A 21,715-nucleotide genomic window follows, 5' to 3' on the forward strand; every position below is an offset into this window, starting at 1 on the left:
GGATTAGGTTCCTCTTGAGAGAATATGTTGCTATAAAATCATCTTGCAATTGGATATCCCATGAGATGTTCTAGAAAGCATCACTAACTCAGGCTTATTAAGCATGAGTGTTGAGAGGACATGGGGGTACATGTGTGAAAACAGAACCTACAAGGAATGCCTTTGTCGGGACTCAGAGAATTAATGGTACTGACAGAGATGCGAGAGGGGTTTTTAGCAGCACGCATATATGCATGCTCAAAAATTTAATCCCCACAGCATCTCCATGAGGTTGGAGTTAGCCGCTCTGAGCCTTGACATCCATATCTGTAAAATGGGAATAAGCCACTAACCATGGTCACATATTAATAGCTAATAAGTGATGAGACGAGCTCCATGTCTTATGTAGTATTCATATATATGTGTCTCATCTACTCTTCACATTTTTTCTTTAATCCAGGAAAGTGTTTGCTCCAGGCACAATTGCAAGTCTGTATAGATCTTACAATTACAGCAGCCTTTCCTGACTCCCTGACCCCTGCTGGAAGTCTTATCTGGGAACTTCATTCTCCCCATAGTCTTTCTCTCAAGTATGTTCGTAATTTTTAATAAGGTAGCAACCTTCCCACAAATATTTTCATATCAGCCAGAAACTGTCACAGGCTGAACAAATTCATGCCCCAGCAACACCATTCTGGATAATAAAGGATTTTACCAAATATGGGAAGAATATATTCAGGTTGAGAGAGAAAATAGCTTTCCCAAGAGTGAGGACCAAAGTAGTTTCCAAACTCTGTACAAAGTAATAATAAGATAGAACTATAACATCAGTTTATATAGGATAAATTGGTATATGACAAATTGCTTATCTACAAAGAGCTGTGATCATTCACTAAAAAGAAGTGGCTTGTCTTGGTTGGGAAAATCCCCCAGTTGGGAGTTTCACAGACCTGAGATTGTTCTCTTATTTCCTGGTTTCCTGGTCTTGGGCAGATTATTTAGCTTTCCTTAACCTCAGTTTCTTTATTTGCCACGTAGCAATAATGACACCTAGATTTTTGGGTTGTGGTAAGAATTAAGTGAGGGAATGAGTGTGCAGCTCTCACTATAGTGCTTAAAACAAAATGAAAGTAGCCAGCATTATTGTTAGAGTAAGTAAGAAAAAAATACTTTCAGACTTAGAAGTCATAAAACCACTTTTCTCTAAATGTACATTTTGGCTCAGATGATTTCCTTGTTCTCTCTCTCTCTCTCTCTGTCTCTCTCTCATTTTAATATATTCCCTATCTTCCAAGGTAAAAACAATGCAAATTTACAAATTCCAGTTTATAGTTTTCTAAAAAGCTCGAATCCCCAAATTTCTAGGAAGGAACTGAGGAATACAAATCAAACAAGATTCCCAGAGACATACCTGGGTCTCTCAACTTTGAACTTGATGGTAAAGCTAAAAGATGGCAATGCATGTGGTAAAGCTAAAAGATGGCAATGCATGCTCTCCTTTATTCCTAGAACTCACCTTAGTGACAAAATTTGCCTTTGGACTTTTCGTCAGAGCAGGCGCCACCAGATCCACAAAACAGATTTTGGTTAAGGGAGTTGGTCCAAAGTAAAAAATAACATGAACTTTTCTCAGCAAAAGTCTTTTTTTGTATAGAAGAGCCAAGTGTTTTCCTCAGGCTGCGGTACAGAGGAGGCCCAGGTTCTGAATCCCTAATGATCTCTTCAATGCTGTTTTTCCCTTTTGTGTTTTTCAGGTACTCTCCCCTGGGTATCGCCTGCCTGATCTGTGGGAAGATCATTGCAATCAAGGACTTAGAAGTGGTTGCTAGGCAACTGGGGATGTACATGGTAACAGTGATCATAGGCCTCATCATCCACGGGGGCATCTTTCTCCCCTTGATTTACTTTGTAGTGACCAGGAAAAACCCCTTCTCCTTTTTTGCTGGCATTTTCCAAGCTTGGATCACTGCCCTGGGCACCGCTTCCAGGTAGAGAACAAAAGAAATCACCTTTCTCTTTGCTCACTCTTTTGCCCTCTTTGCCATTTCTCGTTTCTCAAAACCCTCCCATCACAAAGTTCAGTAAGAACACTTGGCACACATTACTAAGATCTTTTGGAAAAGGCGAATGCTTTGAATTTTTGTTTCCTTCTAGGAACTTCTGAGCCTTCTGGTGAACATTTTTGCTGGTTTGCAACTATATTGGAAATATGATCTCACATTAAATTTTTCAGATAAATGTATGCTATTTGTTTGCATGCCTAATTTGCCACTTATATCATTAGTTTAGTTTTAGATGCTTTCTAAAGGGAGTGTAACAGGATATTTCTCAATAAACATTTCACCTGTGATTTGGAAAATGCTATCACAAAATATTACTCTTTGAAGATTTTGGTAAATAAATTTTCAAAAGTAGGAGAAGCAGCTTTTACAAAGTAAATGGTATGTTAGGTGAGACTTTTTCTAACAAACAAAATTCAGCCAAGTCTTTGACCTCGACACGAACCTCTAATGGATTATTTTTACCCAGAGTTAACTTGGCATTGATGAAGAATCAGTTCCCCCTTTGTTACTTAGTTCCAGTGTCTAGAAAGCCAAAGAGGACCCCAGAGATATGTAGAGAAAAATCATTTTTTGGACTATCATCTTGGACTGAATCTAACAAAAACAACCCAAAAAATGAACAAGAAGAAATACATAAGAAACATCTTACAATTGGGCTGGGCGCAGTAGCTCATGCTTGTAATCCCAGAACTTTGGGAGGCCTTGGCAGGCGGATCACTTGAAGTCAGGAGTTCGAGGCTAGCCTGGCTAATATGGTGAAACCCCGTCTCTACTAAAAATACAAAAATTAGCTAGGTGCGGTGGGGTGGCGCCTGTAGTCCCAGCTATTCGGTAGTCTGTGGCAGGAGAGTTGCTTGAACCTAGGAGGCAGAGGTTGCAGTGAGCTGAGATTGCATCACTGCACTCTAGCCTGGGTGACAAAGTGAGGCTCCATCTGGAAAAAAAAAAAGAAAGAAAGAAAGAAAGAAATGCCTTACAATTGAGAATTTTTAAGACTAGTGTTTTACTTTCAGCTTGCAATCATTGTTTTATTTCTGCACATATGTCCTTGGGTCACAAAACTAAGACTGAATCATAAAACAGGTGGCAAGGAGGCAAGCAAATTCTGAAACCCATAGCTCATCATTCAGGTCCTTGTTGCAGAACCTGTGCCCATGCACTGCTAGGGAGGTGCCACTCCATGACACAGCAGGGCCTGTTGCTCCACAGCTACTGAGCAGGCAGTCAGGTTTACCTTAAGCAACCTAACAGACCAATAATGCCAACCACCTGGGAAGCCAAATTAAATTTCCATCTTGCAAATCAATGAGGATTCAGTGCTAGTAGAAAATGGGGTTTCAGACAAAGCTGGAATATATACAATCTTAAGGATCTAGATTCTTCATCCAGTTTCCAAAGATGAAGGAAAACACTTCAAAATTTCCTTCTTGATTTATAAATTTCCCATGACTAAGTACCTCTATCCATACAGATCTCCACTTGAAGAAAAAGAGAAAAAAAAAAAAACCCAACCTGGTTTAATTTTATTTTTGTTTTCTGGTTATAAGCCTGGTATCGCATACTTTATCTCATACCAGGCTCATAACCAGAAAACAAAAATAAAATAAAATTTCTGCAGGCTCATTGTGAAAAAGTTCAGGCAGTGAATACAATTTTGAAGAAGAAACTGAGCTTTGCCAATTATTCTATCACCCAGTGTTAACTGGTCATAACCTTTTAATTAGTCTTTAGTTATATATCTTTCAAGTTCTTACTACGTATGTATATATTGTTTTATAAATAGCTATTTTTTTACTGGTCAACATATCATAAAAGTTATATCTATTGCAATAGACTTTACTACCATTTTTTAAACTGCATAATAACGCACTGTATGTACTACAATGCAAACCCCACCCCATCCTAGCCACAGTGATGTACATTTAAGGCATGTCTATCAAACGGCTGTGACAAACATCCTTACAAATACATCTCTGCAAGGTTGTATGATGATCCCCTCAGGATAAGTGGAATTTCAGAATCAAATGGTATGCACATTGACGGTTTTGAAGCACGTTACCAGATTGCTATTCAGAAAAATTTATTATTTTATGTTCCCATTAACTGGGATTTGAGGGTGTGCCCATCCCTGCTTGCTTACCAGCTCTGGATATTACCAGTCACTTTAATGCTTTCCAGTCCTATTGGGTGAAAAGTAATCTCATGGGATATGCATATCTTTACTTCTCCTTCCCCTCCCCTTTCCCCTGCCTTGTGAATTGTTCATGAACTTGGTCATTTTCCTGTTGAGGTATTCGTCCCTTCCTGATTGATTTTCAAGCTCTCTTTTTGTATAAGAATATTAGCTCATGTGTCACAAGTTGCAAATAATCCTCCTCTTCACTTGACATTTGTCTTAAAAATTTACTGTGCTTTTTGCCTCTAGAAGTTTTAAATTTGTACTTAGTCAAAGCTATCAATACTTTTCTTTGGAATTTAGAATTTAGATTTTGCTTAGGAATATCTTCTCCAAGTTAATACAATATGACTTTTTATTTTCTTCCAATACCTTTATGGTTTAGATCTTTCAACTATTTCAAAAATATTAGTACTATTTTCTTTTGAATGACTAGACCATTATTTCAGTAACTTTGTAAGACAAGGTGAATCTTAAGGGGATTTGCATGGCCCAAATTTGTATTTAAATCAGAGACAAATGCTCAGATTATCCAACCAAGGCTGCTAATATTAGACCAATTTCTTCCCCTAACCCTGTATTTCATTTGAAAAAAAAAAAAGTGGTTTTAATCTTTAGTTAAAATGTGGTTTTTGCCTGGATGTGGAATTTCTTTTTTTAAAAGGCCGTGTGGCATGAGTCATGTACCGAGAATTAACTGAAGGTTTCTTTGCCATCATGGTCTCAGAGAAGAAAAAAAAAATGTAAAACCCAGGGACAGCCCACAAAATATCCTTCCTGCCTCCTCAGCCCTTGTACAGAATAAAGATGTTGAGGGTAGTTGAACGGCTTTTCTCAATGGTTCCAGAGGCTGGTGTCAGGGAGGACAGAGGGAGTGGGATGGCCTGAGACTGACCTGTCTTCAGCCCTCCAACTTCAGTGCAGTCTGTTAAAACTAACATGTAAAAAACAAAAGAAGCATTTCAGATATCTGACAGTTATTATTAGCAACATTTGAAGGCTGTCACATGGCCATTGAGGCAGGAGCTAAAAAAGCCATGTCAGAATGTCAGCCCGTCCACACAGGAAACCTTGAAATTAAAATTCTCAAGTCCTAGTTTGATTGGGTGGGTGGGTTTTTTAAGAGATAAAGCCTGTCCAGTAGAGAAATAGAGGATATTTTTATACTTACCAATCATTTTTCCCAGTCTACTTAATTGTCCAAAGACCATTTGATGACATTTTGGAAAAATGAATGCAATAATAAACATAAATGTATGCCAGCAATCCCAGAAGTGTCCTTAGATTTGAGAATGCTTGCAATCGAGAATCCTGGCCACCAACCACAACTTAGCAGTCATCTCAGGCCAGTCCTGGTGCCCTGGCAACCCTTCAAAAGGGCCCAGGAAAGGGTGGGGTAAGAAGAAGAAAGGGACACTGACTTCTCATTAAGATAGCAAGCCAGGTCTGATGCCATCCCCTGCATGCAAATGAGGCCAGGCTCCAACTTTGCCCTGGGTTTGCAAGATTTTAGTTATGAGATGTCCCCCAACAAACAATTCTTCTTCCTACCCCAGACCAAGAAGGAGGCATGAGACAGACCCCTGACTTGAAATCACAAAGAAAGTTCTGGTAAGAGAAATCTGGCTCTCCTAAGGTTGTTTTAGAAGTTTGTGGGCCAGTGGTTTGATAAGATGCACATCTGGGCATCCCTAGTTTTAGGGCTTCTGATTCGTTGGTTCTGGATAGGCCCTGGAATATTCATTTCATTTAGCTTCTGTGGAGAAGATGGTCTTCTCCCACTCTCTGAGAAACCAAGACCTCTACAGGGATCTGTGTCCAGCTTGGTCACTAATTCTGACCAGTAGAAGGAGGAAACTTTGACAAAAGCTGTAAGTGCAAGAGAGAAAACACCTCCAAATGTTGTCTGCATTGCAAGTTTTCTAATTCACTTTGCTAAAGTTTGAATAGAAAAAAATCAAGAGGATGGACCATGAAGCACTTCCATGGCAGTTTGAGTGTTCTGCATTGCTTTCTACATTACTTAAACTTTGTAGCAAATCCACTCACCCTCCCATGCACTTCTATCCACATGGAAATAATATTCTGGCCTTTAGCAACCCTTATTGTTTATTGGTCTCCAATTTTGAAGACATATGAACATGTCAGGAATTCTGGCCTTTGAGGCTGGGTCATGTGGTCATGAATCCACATCCCAGGCCTGGGAGGAGTGGAGGTGAAGTCACTTCATATTTAGTCTTTGATTTGCTATTGAGCACATGCTTTCCTGCTCCATGTCATTGAAGTGACTGTAGAATTGGCTGATGAACATGTATCAGGGTGTTGGACTATCTGTGAGGTTCCCCAGTGAATTGCTTGAAGCTCAGGTTCATGCTGAAGGGTGCTGGACATGTTTGTTGTTATGGAAATTAGCAAGCCCAGCTCAGGGCAGTTTCCCGGGGCTAAATGCAATCCATTCAGTCATTTTATCGGAAACAGCATTTCTAGCATGAAATTATGGGTTATTCAAAAATTCCTCATCCCATTTTGCTGTTAATAGCTGATTCTTTTCTGACATAGCTGGTTTTCTTTTTTTTCAACCCAATTAACATGGGCAATCAGATGCACTTCAATATCGAATCCAAGATGGAAACAGTGGCCAAAAGAAAAAATCTTCAAGCTCTGAGTATATCTCCAAAACCAGAACCAACGAAAATATTTTGCTGCCTATTAGCGTCTTAATAAGATTGAATTTGAGCCTCCAACTCACCAGTTTTTAATCTGGCTCCAGATACTGCTTTTTTGCATGTCACATTGCTTGATTGACACAAAACAAGAAAAACTAAGGATGCAGTGGCATTCCAGTTTATGCATCGTCCTGCTTCTCTAAAGTGGACATAACCCTGTCTCTCTCTTTCTCTTTGTTCTCAGTGCTGGAACTTTGCCTGTCACCTTCCGTTGCCTGGAAGAAAATCTGGGGATTGATAAGCGTGTGACTAGATTCGTCCTTCCTGTTGGAGCAACCATCAACATGGATGGTACAGCCCTTTATGAAGCGGTGGCCGCCATCTTTATAGCCCAAATGAATGGTGTTGTCCTGGATGGAGGACAGATTGTGACTGTAAGGTGAGGAGGGTGGGGTAAAACACAAAACAACCTCTACCCTGTTTCCCCTCCACACTAACTCCATGTGACAGAGGCCACTTGAATTTCATTTCTGCTGGTGGAAGACAATGAAGGTAATAAAAAAAGAGGAATTATTGGCAGCCTTCAAAAGGAAAAGATTGTGACAAGAAAGAAGACTCTTATTAATACCTCCTGTTTGTATTGCACATGTCAACTTGCTTTAGAAATTGGATATTATTTGATTTTTAGCAATCCTGTGATGTAGGCAGGGTAATTTCTTTGCCCATTTAATAGACAAAGAAACTCAGGCACCAAGAGGCATGGTAGTTTGTCCATGGCTACAGCATGGCTGTAAGTGAGGCCAACATCAGTAATGATTTGGCAGGACTGTAACTGAGGCCAACATCAGCTGACTCTGGATCCAATTTTTGTTTCACTAAAATATGCTCCCTTCAATATTCCATCACCAGAGGGTAATGGTAGAAATTACAAAATACTGGAAGAGATTCCTCAATATGACATATAAGATTTTATTACAAATAAATAGCACATAGTTTTGTTTTTACTAAAGCTATTTTTATTTAAATGTATTCATCATTTTAAAAATTCAGAAAGAACATTTTCCTGAGATCGTTAAAAATGCATTGCCTCACCATAAACTTAAAGATCACACCTACTAGCCAAGCCAACACTTCTGTTTCTTGCTTATAGGTTAAGTCATTGAAAATATCAGTCTTCAACCCGTTCAATATTATATTGACATTACAGTAAGAAATAAAGCTTTTTGCAATCATCATTTTAATGTTATCACTCGCAACCCATCTAAATGCTTCAATTAAGCCAGAAGCCAATTTCTGCCTTAACTTATGTCATATCCCTACTCTCAGTCTCAATTTCCTCATCTATAAATAAGGAAGGTATTCATAATTTGGGGCTAAAAGTTGGTAGTTCATGGATGGACTCCCAGCCCAGAGTGTTGCTTTGTTTGCCTTGAAATATATTGTAAAAGATTAGAATTTCATCCTGTTATAAGACAGCTGCCCTTCAGTTTCCCACAGTCTCCCCTGCTCCCTATTACTTATGCCTGGCCTGCTGCACCTGTCACCACAGCTTAGCCCTTTAAGACAATGGAGTTTGTAATCTTGGATTCAACAATTTATAAGTTTTATTTCCCCTCTCAGATTCTATGTGATCAGAAAACATAGGGAGTAAGTGGGTAACATTCTGTGTTGACAGATATACTTGTAGTAGAAAGAGAATTCCAGATATTAGAACAGCCAAGGCCTGGGTGATTCACTTTAGGAAATGAATGAGGTAGACACTGGAATACACTTTCATCCTCTGCAATGATAATCACTCCACTCTTTGGTTCCTCTGAGGTGGCAGACTCTTTCCATACATTGCTTTGAACATGCCCAGCAGTCCTGAAGAGAAGGAATAGTCATTATTCACATTTTACAGAGGAAGCATGTGAGGCTCAAAGAAATTATCTGACCAACCTAGGTCTCATGGCTATGGGTGCCAGAGGCACAAGTCAAATTTCTATTCCACAGTTTACCTCTTCCAACCACAGGTCATTTCTTCTTTCTGACTATGACTCAAAAAAAGACATTAGAATAGTGTTTTTATTGACTTTTTCCATTGGGCATTAGAAGGGGCAATAGTTTTTGGGTTCAGGCTAAGGCACTAGCCTCTTTCTCCCACTTCAAACCCCAGGCAGCACTGTCAATCTCTATATAAGAAACTTTGGTAATAATCTTGGTGTCTGCTTGGTTCATGTTATTCAACAGCCCATTCTCTGGTAGGCCTTTAGTGGGCTAGGGCCATTTTAGGAGATCTCTCCTAAGAGGCTGTGTTCATTTGGGTCTGATGTCTCTACTTGCTCAGGCTTTTTAAAAGTCCAAGCTCAGGGACCACCCAGTGTCTGTAGCAGTGCTGGAAATTTCCTCTAATCATGTCGTCTATGTGTTCTAGGGGCTGATATTGCCATGGAATGGCCACTTCAGAGCCTGTGCTTGATCTATCTAGCTCTGAGGTATTCAACCAGCTCAAGGACATTTTTGTTAAAACACAGCTTTCTCCTCTCTCCTTCTAACCATTCCAGAAGATTTAGTGACTATCCCATGTGCATCTGAGTTCACTTTAGCAACTCAGTCAGCAAATAGAGAAAAGAAAAAGTTCACCATGTTTAATACACACACACACACACACACACACACACACACTCACACTATGAAAACATGAAATAACAATCACATTTATTTAATCAGCTAGAATGTATCATCAGAAATGTCTCCCAGTGATTCTCTTGCTAAATTATCTCACCTTATACATAGATAAGGAAACAGAGGCTCAGAGAATAGATCACACACAGCCATCTAGAGGAACAACTATAATTTAAATTTCCAAATGCTGGCATATGCTTCCATTTATTTAACTTGTGATCCTAGAAACAGCCCTAAAAAGTAGATATTGGGTTCTATATTTTAGAGATGGAGAAAATGAGGCACAGTAAGTTGAGGTAACTGGACCAGGATCACACTGTTTGTAACAGGCAGAAATGGGATTTGAACCCAGGCCACCTTACTCTGGGGTTTGTGTTTTTAACCATTACACACACTGCCTCCACTATACTATACTGTTGGGTTGCAAAATAATAATTTATATATATATAATAAAATCTTCACAACCACCCTATGAATTATATACTATAAGGGAGCCTCAGTTTCCTCATCTGCATAATGGGAACAATAACGAATTATAGGGTGGCTGAGAACATGGTGCCTGGCTTATAGTCTCTTATGAGTATGAGCCAGGCACCAGTCAATAAATGTTAGCTTCTATTATTATTATTGATGTCTAATAAAATACATAATACTCCTAGAATATTAAAGAAAAATGTGGCTGTGACATCATGAGTACCATGATGCTACTGACAATGGAAAATATACTTCAGGTCAGAAGATCAAGCCTTTCAAAATTATGTCCTAACAGATATCACGAAACTACTAACCTCCCTTGCTTTAAAACTCAAAGACGAAAAGGGCTTCTTAAGAATGTCTTTTGCCAAGCAAAGGTAATTTCTGGTCTCTCAACTCTTGGTCTTGATGGTAACCATATTTTCCATTAAGTTCCCACTATTAGATGGGAACTTACAGATGGGAGAATGGACCAGTGAGTGATTGAATTTGTGCTGAAATTCTATAAATTTATCTACACAAGATTTGTTTTATATTAGCTGATACTACTGAGCATTTTCGCTTGACAAAAGATGAATTTGACCATATACATTTAAATCTCTGGCCCCTGGGTGGGTTCAGTCAAATCCTCCTGAATTGTAGACACCAGAAGGGCTACCTCTGGGACACCCACAACGGGTATATATACTTCATGCCTGCAGTTTGTTTGGAGGAAAATAGCCAAATCTATCTTCAGGCTGCGCTTCCAAGTAAAATTTTCATTTCTCTCCTTTCACTGCATGTAGGAAAATAGTGATTATAAATTCTTAGCATTTTTATTAATTCATAGAATTTTCAGTATAGGGAGGGATCAAGGCCATCAAGGACAAGCGTGGCATTGAAATCAAGCAGACCAGTGTTCAAATCCCAGCAGACCATGTTCAAGCTGTGTGACCTAAGTTTCTCCACCCATCCTATCTGTGTTTTCCTCACAGTGAAAGCAGGTGTTACCATATATGTCCCTTGCAGAGTTACTGTGAGGTTCTGCTCTGATATTGTGTGTCTAGTATCTTAACAGCTTCCAGGAACCCTAGAGAAGTGAGCCAGGGGAGTGAAAGGCCAGGCAAAGCAGAAAGCAATGAGGGATGCAGGGAAAATCACTGCCCAAGGAGCTCTTGCAGGGCTTAGAATTCCACACACAGAGACTATGCCCACTGGAGGGTGAGGGTATTATTAGGGACAAGAGGAGAAAGCAACTTCCAGGAAGAATTATCTTTCTAAGACTTTGTCTCACACAACCAAAAGATAACCAGATAATGTTGATGTTAACCACAGTGCAAAGGGATGTGCAAAAGTGACTCAGAGCAACTGATGCTGTGAATAAAACAGTCAAGGTCAAGACTGTTGGAACTTGGGGAGTTCCCGTTCCCTGGTGTACTGTCTGTTTGGGAAACAGTTGAGAATTCCCATCTTCCAGCTTTCAGGGCTTTAGGGAAGTTTTCATTGCAAAGCAGCCTGGTCCTGTCCAGATTTCTTGATAAGAAAAACAATTCACATTCACTGGGCGGGGTGGGGGTGGGGGACTTGCAATGTGCCCAGCCTCTTGTAAGTGCATTTTAATTTATTAGCTCCTGAAAGCTTCTGACCACCCCATGAGAGAGTATCTCCTTTTTACAGACAAGGAAGTCAAGGCACAGGGAGGTTAAATTGCCTGTAGTCATGTGGTTAAGTGGCAGAGCTGGAATTTGAACTCAGGTTGTTCAACTGCAGAACTTTCATGGCTGAGCACTCCACATTGTACCTCCTGTGACCCAGACGGGTTCAAGGAAATTGGAGTGCTGAGCCTTGACACCATGGAGGGGGAGGGGAAGGGTGTGGTTTGGGGGTCTGTAGATCACACCCAGGGCAAGTGTCTATGCAAGGATGGGCCTAAACCTGGGAAGGATGGCAATATGGGAAAAACAGCTCAAACCACAGGCTCTCCAGGGGCCTTAACCTTCCAAACGTAAGATTAGGTATATTCAGCGATAAGACCCCAGGATTCTGTGCTTGGTCAACTGATGGCCTGGATTTAGTTGAAACAATTTGAGAGGCTGCCTCTCAGCTCATAAAATTTCCAGGATTTTATAACTACAAAGAAAGCAGCCCCCCTTACCTTTTGGCACCCACAAAAACAACTTGGGAATCTGTATTTCCAGAGTACTCTTAGATATTTTGATATGACATTATGACATGACAGCTCTGTACAAATGGCATCCAGAAAAGAGAAAAAAGAGTCACTGCCCTTTACCGGACGACAGAGACTCCCTGGTGTCAGGACAGGGCACTTGAACTCCAGATTAACCCTCTCCCAGAGACAAACTTTAAAATGGTGCTGGGTGTGGCCCCGGCGTTGCTTGGAAAGAGCTGATGAGATGCTTCAGAAAGAAAGCCTCCCTTTCTTTCATTATCATTTCTTGGCATCCCCTTTCTGAATAATGTATTTTCCAGCCCATGGTGAGGCATCCAGGCGCCTGACGCTTAGTGTCATTTGGAATCTGTTGATTTGTTTCCCTGATGTCTAACTCAGTTGGGTCTGGATATTTGCTATTCTGAGTTCTCATGTTAACCTTGGCAATGGCCTTCTTAGACCCTTGCCACGTAGTCCAAAAGCCTCTGGTGCTCACAGAGACATAAAAGCGTAAGCAGAAATGAATGCAGTTGTGTTCCCATGGGAGGATTAAGGGTGATTTGTTTTTATCTTTAATATTTCCTTGCCTGCTTTTAGAGCCACGCTTACCTTATTTGAGCCCTGTGATATATTAGACTAACTGGATAGCATGATGGGAATAAGGCTCCAATCCATGAATTTATAAGCTTACATCATAGTTGAGCAGAACCCAAATAGGCCTTAATCCTTAATTCCTGGGTCTTAGTACTTTAGATTTCTCTATTCCTTGGTGGAGAGTATGGGGTGGGGATTGGGGGGTGAATTTTATGGCTGCAGGAAAATTAGAGCTTAAAATTGCCAGGGTTGGTTTTGCTAAGATTCTTTCCGTTTCCATGACCTGGACTTCTCTGTTCTCATAGCCTCACAGCCACCCTGGCAAGCATCGGCGCGGCCAGTATCCCCAGTGCCGGGCTGGTCACCATGCTCCTCATTCTGACGGCCGTGGGCCTGCCAACAGAGGACATCAGCCTGCTAGTGGCTGTGGACTGGCTGCTGTAAGTGTCTGTGGATGGGGTTCTGCTGGGACTGTGAGTACTGCCTCCCAGGGATGGACAGGTGGCAAGGTTGCAACCAAGATCTTAGCTAATCCCCATGGCAACTCCCTCACTCTTCCTTCCTCCTTCCCGCTCACATTTACTGAGTACCTATTCGAGAACCAAAGAAGAAAAAGATGAAATATTTGAAGGCGTCACAGTCTAGTGGAGGAATCAGATAGATTATGACACAAGGTTAAAAGTACAGTAATAAGAAACCAGCTACTGATGCATTCAGAGAATCTCAGAACATTATATTGAATGAATAAAGCCAGACACAAAGGAGTATGTACTGTATGATTCCATTTATATGAAGCTCTAAGAAAAGATGATGTATACCACATATCAATAGAAAGAGATCAGTTGGGGCTGGGTGCGGTGACTCATGCCTGTAATCCCAGCACTTTTGGAGGCTGAGGCAGGTGAATCATCTGAGGTCAGGAGTTCAAGACCAGCCTGGCCAACATGGTGAGACCCCATCTCTACTAAAAATACAAAAAAAATAGCTGGGCGTGGTGGCATACGCCTATAATCCCAACTACTCAAGAGGCGGAGGCAGGAGAATTGCTTGAACTCAGGAGGCAGAGGTTGCAGTGAACCAAGACTGTGCCACTGCCCTCTAGCCTAGGGGACAGAGTGAGACTCTGCCTAAAAAAAAAGAAAAAGAAAAAAGAAAGAGATCAGTGGTTTCTTAGGGCCAGGTATAGGGGGATAGAGATTAACTGGGAAGGAACACAAGGAAACCTTTGGGAGTGACAGAAATGTTCCATATGCACAGGTATGCACAGTTGTCTACATTTGTCAAAACTCTTCAAACCACGCACTTAAAATGGGTACGTTTTGTTGTATGTAAATTACATTTCAATAAAGTGATTAAAACATAGCACACAAATAAAAGCACAGTGATAGAGAGAGGCCTTCATCCCAGTCAAGAATGGAAAGACGGAGCGGAGAATATCAAGAAACATGAAAGTGGTTACTGAATTTGAGTGTTCACTAGGTTCCAGCTATTAGACTGAGAACTTTACATCTTCCTCTTTAACAACCTTGAAAGTTACATGTTATTATTCCCACTTTATAGATGAGGACACTGAGGTTTATAGAGGTAAAGAGACTTAGAAATGGACAGATATTCGACCCTAGGTCAGCCTGCCTCTGGAGCCTGACAAATTCTTGTTTATGGTCACATTCAGCTTCTAAAGGCAGTGGTAGCTGAGCTGAATCATAACCAATAGGTAAAAGTTTCTCAGGTGTATGTAGGGAGACGGGGAGACAGGACATTCCAGTCAAGGCCAGCCTGCACAAAGGCGCTGAGGCTACCAGCAGTGTGAGGATGTACAAGTGGTCTGGTACTCTTGGAGGCAGGGGGTGGTGAAAGGTGAGCAAGATGGACATCCTCAAAGGCCATGCAGAGAAACTTGAACTTGACCATGTATGGTAGTTCAGCTACCTTTCCCAGTGAAGGACATTTTCCTCATGTAGAAAACTCACTGCCCGTTCACAAAGGTGGGAAAGTCTAACCAGATGGTCTTCAATAAGGGGGTTGGAATGGATCCCCTCTAAGTGCCCACTTGGGCTTGGATGTTCTGTGAGATGTAATCTGATGCCTCCTGTCCAGCACTGGAGTTAAATGATAGGGCCTCCGGCAATGCCAGTCTTCAATGTCAGAGGCACAGAGTAACAAGTGCTGGCCCAGAGTCCCAAGGCCAAAATGCCCACACTTATTTTTCAAACTGCCTGACTTGCCAGTAGCAAATTTTCTGACATTTATTGGCATTGATTTTAAGAGCCAGAAATCACATTTTTCTTTTTTTTCAGATGGAGTCTTGCTCTGTTGCCCAGGATGGAGTGCAGTGGTGTGATCTTGGCTCACTGCGACCTCTGCCTCCTGGGTTCAAGCATTTCTCCTGCCTCAGCCTCCTAAGTAGCTGGGACTACAGGCATGTGCCACCACACCCGGCTAATTTTTGTATTTTTAGTAGAGACAGGGTTTCACTATGTTGGCGAGGCTGGTCTCAAACTCCTGACCTCAAGTGATCGGCCCACCTCGGCCTTCCACAGTGCTGAGATTACACGGGTGAGCCACTGTGCCCAGCCTCAGAAACCACATTTTGTGGACTTGAGTTTGTTCCTCCTTCCCACCCCCACACTTCCAAAGAGAGGAAAATGCAAGTGGCCAAAGGGAGGAAGGACAGCTGGAAAGGCCAGAAAGAAGCCTGACTTCTCCATAAGATGTGCCTGCTGTTGGTGCAGACAACAGGGCTTAGGTTAGAAATAGGAAGTGCCCAGCACTTTGGGAGGCCAAAGCGGGCAGATCACCTGAGGTCGGGAGTTCAAGACCAGACTGAACAACATGGAGAAACCCCGTCTCTACCAAAAAATGCAAAAACAATTAGCCAGGTGTTGTGGCGTATGCCCGTAATCCCAGCTACTTGGGAGGCTAAGGCAGGAGAATCACTTGAACCTGGGAGGCGGAGGTTGCAGTGAGCTGAGATCATGCCATTGCACTCCAGCCTGGGCAACAAGAGTGAAACTCCATCTAAAAAAAAAAAAAAAAAAAAAAAAAAAACCATAAGTAAGAAGTGACTCCCTGAACAGAATCAGTTCAACTTGGGAGGGCTGCAAGGAAGGCCATGGATTTTCCTGATTGGCTCCTTCGTCATCAGACAAATGTTCAGGAAATACCTTTAGCGGAAGGTGACAAGCAAACAAAATAGCCTCATCTCTGTCTCTGCCAGTCTCTCAGGTGGTGGTAGGGGGGTCCCTACGTGCTAGCTGGGTTGTTCTCTGTGTCCTATATTGGCCCCAAGAGACAGCCTTTCTCATGACATCTGTTCAGACAAGGCAGCTGAGAGTCAATAGTGGTGTATGGGTGGGAGGGATTGTGAGAGAAGGGGATGAAGGATACAAAGGAATGGGGTAGGCCATGGATGGAAGGGGGACGAAGGGGGACGAAGGGGGACGAAGGGGGACGAAGGGGGACGAAGGGGGACGAAGGGGGACGAAGGGGGACGAAGGGGGACGAAGGGGAAATAAAGATGTTGGCAGTGGTCTAGAGAGAGAGCAAATAGTAGCAGCTCAATAGATGTGAGCTACTCTTAACCACATAGTTGCTGTGTGATAATTAGGGTCCATCCACATGAAAAGAAAGACGAAGGAAGCCATTTAAGTTCTGCTGGCTTTCCCCATGACTTGTTGCTTACTTAAACCCTTGACTCTTTGCCTCTCAAGTCTTTTCAATGCTTGTTGTCATTGAGGGTCCCTCGCCTGCTGCAACAATATTGCCTCATTTTTTTCTTGGGCTTATTTCCAAGGCTTTAAACCACCATTAGAAATTCATCTTTTAAAAAAATATTATTATAGAGGCTGCCCACCATTATAATACAAATGCCTTTGAGTGGAAAAAAATGCACTAATATGATCAGGAGTGAGGAAAAGGGGCTGATATTTGGTGGGTACTGCAATGTCTTTACATCTGTCTCCATTTAATCCTTAAGGTGCCCTATGTTGTATTTCCAGATGAGAAAACTGGGAATCAGAAGGGTTGAGTCTTTTGCCTGATGCACAGCAGAGCTTGTATGGCCAGGTCAGGACACTTCATCCAACTCCACACAGCCTCCTAATTTGTACTAAGCGTTCTAACAGTGGGGGAGGAGGAGCGGAGAGGCCCAGAGTCGGAAAGGCTGGAGAAGACACACTTATTAGGGCCACCCATTGGGCTATGGTTTGATTATTTGTCCAGTCCAAAACTCATGTTGATGTTGAATTGCCATTGTAACAATATTAAGAGGTGGGACCTTTAAAAGGTGATTATGTCATGAAGGCTCCACCCTCATGAGTGGGGTTGGTGCATTATAAAAGGGCGAATTCAGCCCCTTCTTGCCCTCTCTTTGTCTTTCTGCCTTCTGCTGTGTCATGATGCAGAAAGAAGGCCCTTACCAGATACCAGTTTCTTGATCTTGGATTTCCTAACCTCCAGAATTCTGAGGAAATAAATTTCTGTTCTTTATAAATTACCCAATCTCAAGTATTTTGCTATAGCAGCACAGACTAAGACACATCTGATTCTGCATGCTAACCAGAGAAATATTTTTGACCTATTTTTTTCTTCTCTCAGCATGAAAATAAAACAAATAGACTCAATGAGGATAAATGGGGTACAATCAAGGTCTTGGCCACCCTTAGAATTCAAGTCCTCCAGCCCCAGTGGGTCTGCCATTGTGGGTCCTGGTCCTTCTTGGCAGTCATTTGTTTTCAAGCCTGTTGGATGCGAGTCACTTCATGAAACATTCAAAACCCTGCCTACTTCTGACCTAAATGTTAGCAAATGAAATAGGAGGGCCGGGCCCTCCCAGATCACCCCATGCAGGTGCTCACATGCTTACACTTGCAAAGGAAAGCAGAGCGTCCTAACTCCAGGGCTGAAGTGTGTCAGCAGGAGGGAGTTGGCTGAATTTTTTTTTTTTTTAAAAAAAGGATGATACATTTGGATAAACTATATTGATGAAATCATATAAGAGAAAACCCTATCCTAGGCTGGAGCTGGGAAGAAAGGAGCAAACGAAGAGCTGTTATCCAATTCTGGGGCTCTGATCTAAATGGAGGGAGGAGTGTGATCAAGGGAAAGAGAGTCTAAGAGGCAGGAGCCCTCGGTCTGAGCTCTGCACTTACTATCTATAGGACTTTGGGCAAGTGACTTTCTGAGCCTCAGCTACATCATGTGTAAAATGGGGCAATAACATATCAGGTTGGAAGCAAGAGTCTAGGTTCAATGCCTTTAAGTGCCCTTCTAGTTTTAAGACCTAGAGTAGAATTCTGCTGGGGATGAATGTTTGTATACAAATAAGCACGAGCATTCCTTTTAAGAGGAAAAAAAAAAAGGAAGGGTAGAGGATCCTGGGAAAATGTGTGTAGCTGTTTGTAGCTAGGTCAGATCTGCTTTGAATTAGTAATGGTGTCACATTCTTTCTCACCAGCAAGAGGAGTTCTGGAAACTAGCTCTTGGTTGTGAGCTCTGTGACTGTTGGGTGCTCATTAGTGTGTAAGTGGTGGTGGGGGCTATGATGAGATGGGGTGCAACTGGCCATTCCCTAGATAAGTAGTCTGTGGAGGAAAAGCAGAGAAAAAGAAAAGGGGGAAACTTTTTTCCTCTTTAGCCAAGGTTTGTAAGCTTTCATAACTCTAGCAATTTTTCAGTTTAAAACCAAACAAAGCCTACAGTGACATTTAATGTGTCACAGTGTTTGCCAACTGCTGGAGACCAGCCAGCCTCGTTACTGCCCTCTAAGCCCTGGATGGTTTTCAACAGGCAGGCTTAGCTGCTCTGTAAATGTCATGGTGAAAACCAAGATTCTGGAGCCCTGAAAAATGCCGAGTCCCAGAGCACCAGATGGATGGGACTGTTTAAAACCAGAACCTTCCCCTGGGTCCAGGAAGCCCTTTGTGTCAGGAGCCCTTGGCAGATATTTATAAGAGACCTTGCTGGCACCCCAGTGTCTCTGAAGGAGGCAGGATGGAGTGGTAAATGGGAGCCAATACCAGGAAGAGGTAACAAATAACTGTGTCTGGCTACAGGTGGGAAAAGGAAAATCAAAATAAAGTGAAATCCAGGTGGACCTATGGACCAATTCTCACATAAGACTCTGTTGGTGAGCTCTTTTCTGGGCTCACATGTGCTAATTGGGGAATATAGTTGAGATGGCACTTAGAAGGAAGACCTCAAAGAGCCTCCACCCTCCAGGAGGGCTCTGAAGCTCCTCCCATTAGCATTCCTCTCTGGTGAGAATAGAGCATTCATTCTCAAACTCGAGCATGCACCAAAATCTCCCAGAGATGTATCTGAGGTGGGGCTGGAGAATTGACATTTCTAACAAGTTCCCAGGTGATTCTGATGGTGCAATCTCCAGGGACTCTCCCTTCCAGAAGCAATGAACCAGAGACCGGGAAGGAAAGCAGGAGTTTCTGATTGTGGGTATATGAGCACCTCTACTTTTTTTTGAGTTAACTCTTGACAGTTGATGCATCCTTTCAAAAAAAATAGACTGAAAAGATACAGGATGCAAACAGCTAATGCTTAGTGAGTGCTCCTTAAGTGTTAGACATTGTTCTAAGCACTTTACATGGGCTCATTTGAAAGTCCCAGCAGATTATGAAGCAGCTAATAGTATTATCAGTGTTTTACAGTTGAGAAAACAGGTTCAGAGGGAAGTAACTTATCCCAATTTACTGGATATTAACTGGCTGAATTGGGGTTCAAACCCAGATGATCTAGATATCCTTGGGTGTTCCAAGCATGCTCATCTGAGTTCTGCTGTTTTAAAAATTTAAGACACACACATGCACACGCACACACACACACACAAACTTAACTAACTGACTTACCCTCCACTCGTGGCTGGTGGAAAACAAAACTAATTCCTACATTAACCTTTTCTTTGAAGATTTTAGGGGCTTATGTCTATCTTAGTCTTTTGCTTTGATTTCCCACTTCCACTGAATTCTCTTTTTTACATCTTGTCTCCAGTCTACATCAACCTCACTGTGGAATGTGGCCCCTTATCCACTAAGTCCTTTCCTCTCTCACCAAAGTTTCTCTGACTTGAGGCAGCATAATTGCAGATCAAGGCAGGATGGGGCAGGGCTATAGTTCTGTGCAGCAAAATCATTTTTTGATATATCACAAAATAAATGCACGTTCATAGAAAAGGGAAGGACAGAGTTCAAAAGAGTAATAAAATGAAAAAGGAGTCGTCTCCCCTTCATTGACTGTTGAATCTCAAGTGTTATTTCACTGTTAATAATTTCAGGTAGCACAGAAATAAAATAAAAATGTAATGTTAGGCATCTCCTTTTCTAAAAAATCTTTTAGTATTCCCCACCCCTGGGAATTTCCCCTTGGGCCTCCTTGTTCTCCATCTTTGAATATTTCCCCAGCTCTCTGGACACCCCTCTCCTTTTCATCTGTAAAGTAATCTGAGCTCTCTGTGCCTCTCTCCTCATCCTGCTAGATCATGGCCTGCATCCTGACTTTTTACCACCAAAATATCCAACCAGATGTTGTACTATACAAAAACCAATTGTGTCTCTAGAGCTAATCTGCTTTCAAGTCTTAAACTCACAATCCATCCTGGTCCTGCCCCTTCCACATACCAGCCTCCCCGTTCTCCCCTGCCCAGCCTGTGCCATAAGTAAATGAAACATAGTCTCAGTCCTCAAGGAGCTTATAGTCTAGTAACGGGGTCAAGAAATCCCAGTGGAGCCTGCTAGGTGCAAAAATAAATGGATAAGATGTAGGGAGGAATAAAAGAGAGAATGCTCTGATCCCCTTTTCACTTGGGCTAAAAATGGTAATATAATGAGAAGCTTCTTCTGGGTCATATAAGCCTTTTATATAAAAGAGCCTTGGTGGAGGACCTCGTGGTTGACAAGCACTCAATACATGTTAGCAGTTATTATCTTCTCAACATGCTTTCAGGTGAGTATCCCTCTCCATATGTTACAAATGAGAAAGCTGAGCAGGACAGGCTAAGAAATCTTTTCTGCTTGAGCTGGGAGTGTCATCCAGGCTGGTATCCGGACTTCACACTCTTAGCCAATGCTTACGTGGATCTCCTTTTCTTCCCTAACCCCATGTGACTTTAGCCCTTGAATGCCCAGAGCTGTGCCAGCCTTCCTCGGGTTTGGGGCCTCAAGTGACCCCTCTTCCACACCCTACCCCTAAAGACAGTCCCTTGGCACCTTGCATCCTGAGAGGCAGGTGGTGCTATGTTTTGTTTCTATCAATATTAAGTTGAACCATATGAAATTGCCAATATTTGACCTTTTTATATGGAAATAAATGGCAATTTCATATGGTTCAATCCAATGCAAGACACCAGATGAATTGTGGGTGACTCAGCTCCCTCAGCCCTGTTCTTCTCTGTGAACCAGGAGTTCCAGACGATTTCACATTTCCCTGTTGGAGGATTTAGACTGAGAGATGAAGATGAGAGAGAGTACCTTGGTACTTGTTTTTCTTTCAGTGAACCAGACCTAGTGACTCAGTGTGAAATAACTCAGTCAAGCCCCTCTCTCATTTTTGGTTCCTGGTGACCTCTAAAGTGTAGCTGTGTCATCTGTAGAAAACCCATGAAATGCAAGATCTGCTTTCATCTTCATCCCCTTCTTGCAGTCCTGACACACAGCGTCCAGACCCAAAGATGGCATCACACACTCTAAAAGTTGTTTTTTACCAAGCCTTAAAGCTCCTGAGGGCAACACGAAAGACAGGGTTTCCTGAGTGGTGAGGGATGATTGTGAGAGAAAATGAAACTCTGCCTGTGGAGAAACTTTCCACACATGAACCACAAACTCCCATGTCCTGCTTTGGGCCCGAGTTAAACTTCCCCAGAATTGGTCAGACATTCCCCTGGCAGCCTCAAGGGTGTTCTGCCTTGCAGCATTTTCAGAAAGGAAGACCCATGCAGAGCAGC

General features: G+C 42.1%; 1 protein-coding gene across 10 annotated transcripts in view; it reads left to right on the forward strand.

Annotated features, from left to right (window-relative positions):
• SLC1A2 (solute carrier family 1 member 2) overlaps nucleotides 1-21,715 on the forward strand; it is a 172,658-nt gene that overhangs the window by 129,669 nt on the left and 21,274 nt on the right. For all 10 annotated transcript variants that reach the window (XR_008492470.2, XM_054439927.2, XM_054439928.2 and 7 more), the window contains exons 7-9: nucleotides 1,734-1,967; nucleotides 7,129-7,323; nucleotides 13,071-13,205. Coding sequence is in view for 9 of the 10 variants with exons in the window: in XM_054439927.2 (XP_054295902.1) it covers nucleotides 1,734-1,967; nucleotides 7,129-7,323; nucleotides 13,071-13,205 (564 nt within the window). In the remaining variant the exon portion in view is untranslated. The remainder of the gene's footprint in view (nucleotides 1-1,733; nucleotides 1,968-7,128; nucleotides 7,324-13,070; nucleotides 13,206-21,715) is intronic.

The sequence above is a fragment of the Pongo pygmaeus genome, chromosome 9 (genome assembly GCF_028885625.2).
Source record: "Pongo pygmaeus isolate AG05252 chromosome 9, NHGRI_mPonPyg2-v2.0_pri, whole genome shotgun sequence".
NCBI lineage: Eukaryota > Metazoa > Chordata > Mammalia > Primates > Hominidae > Pongo > Pongo pygmaeus.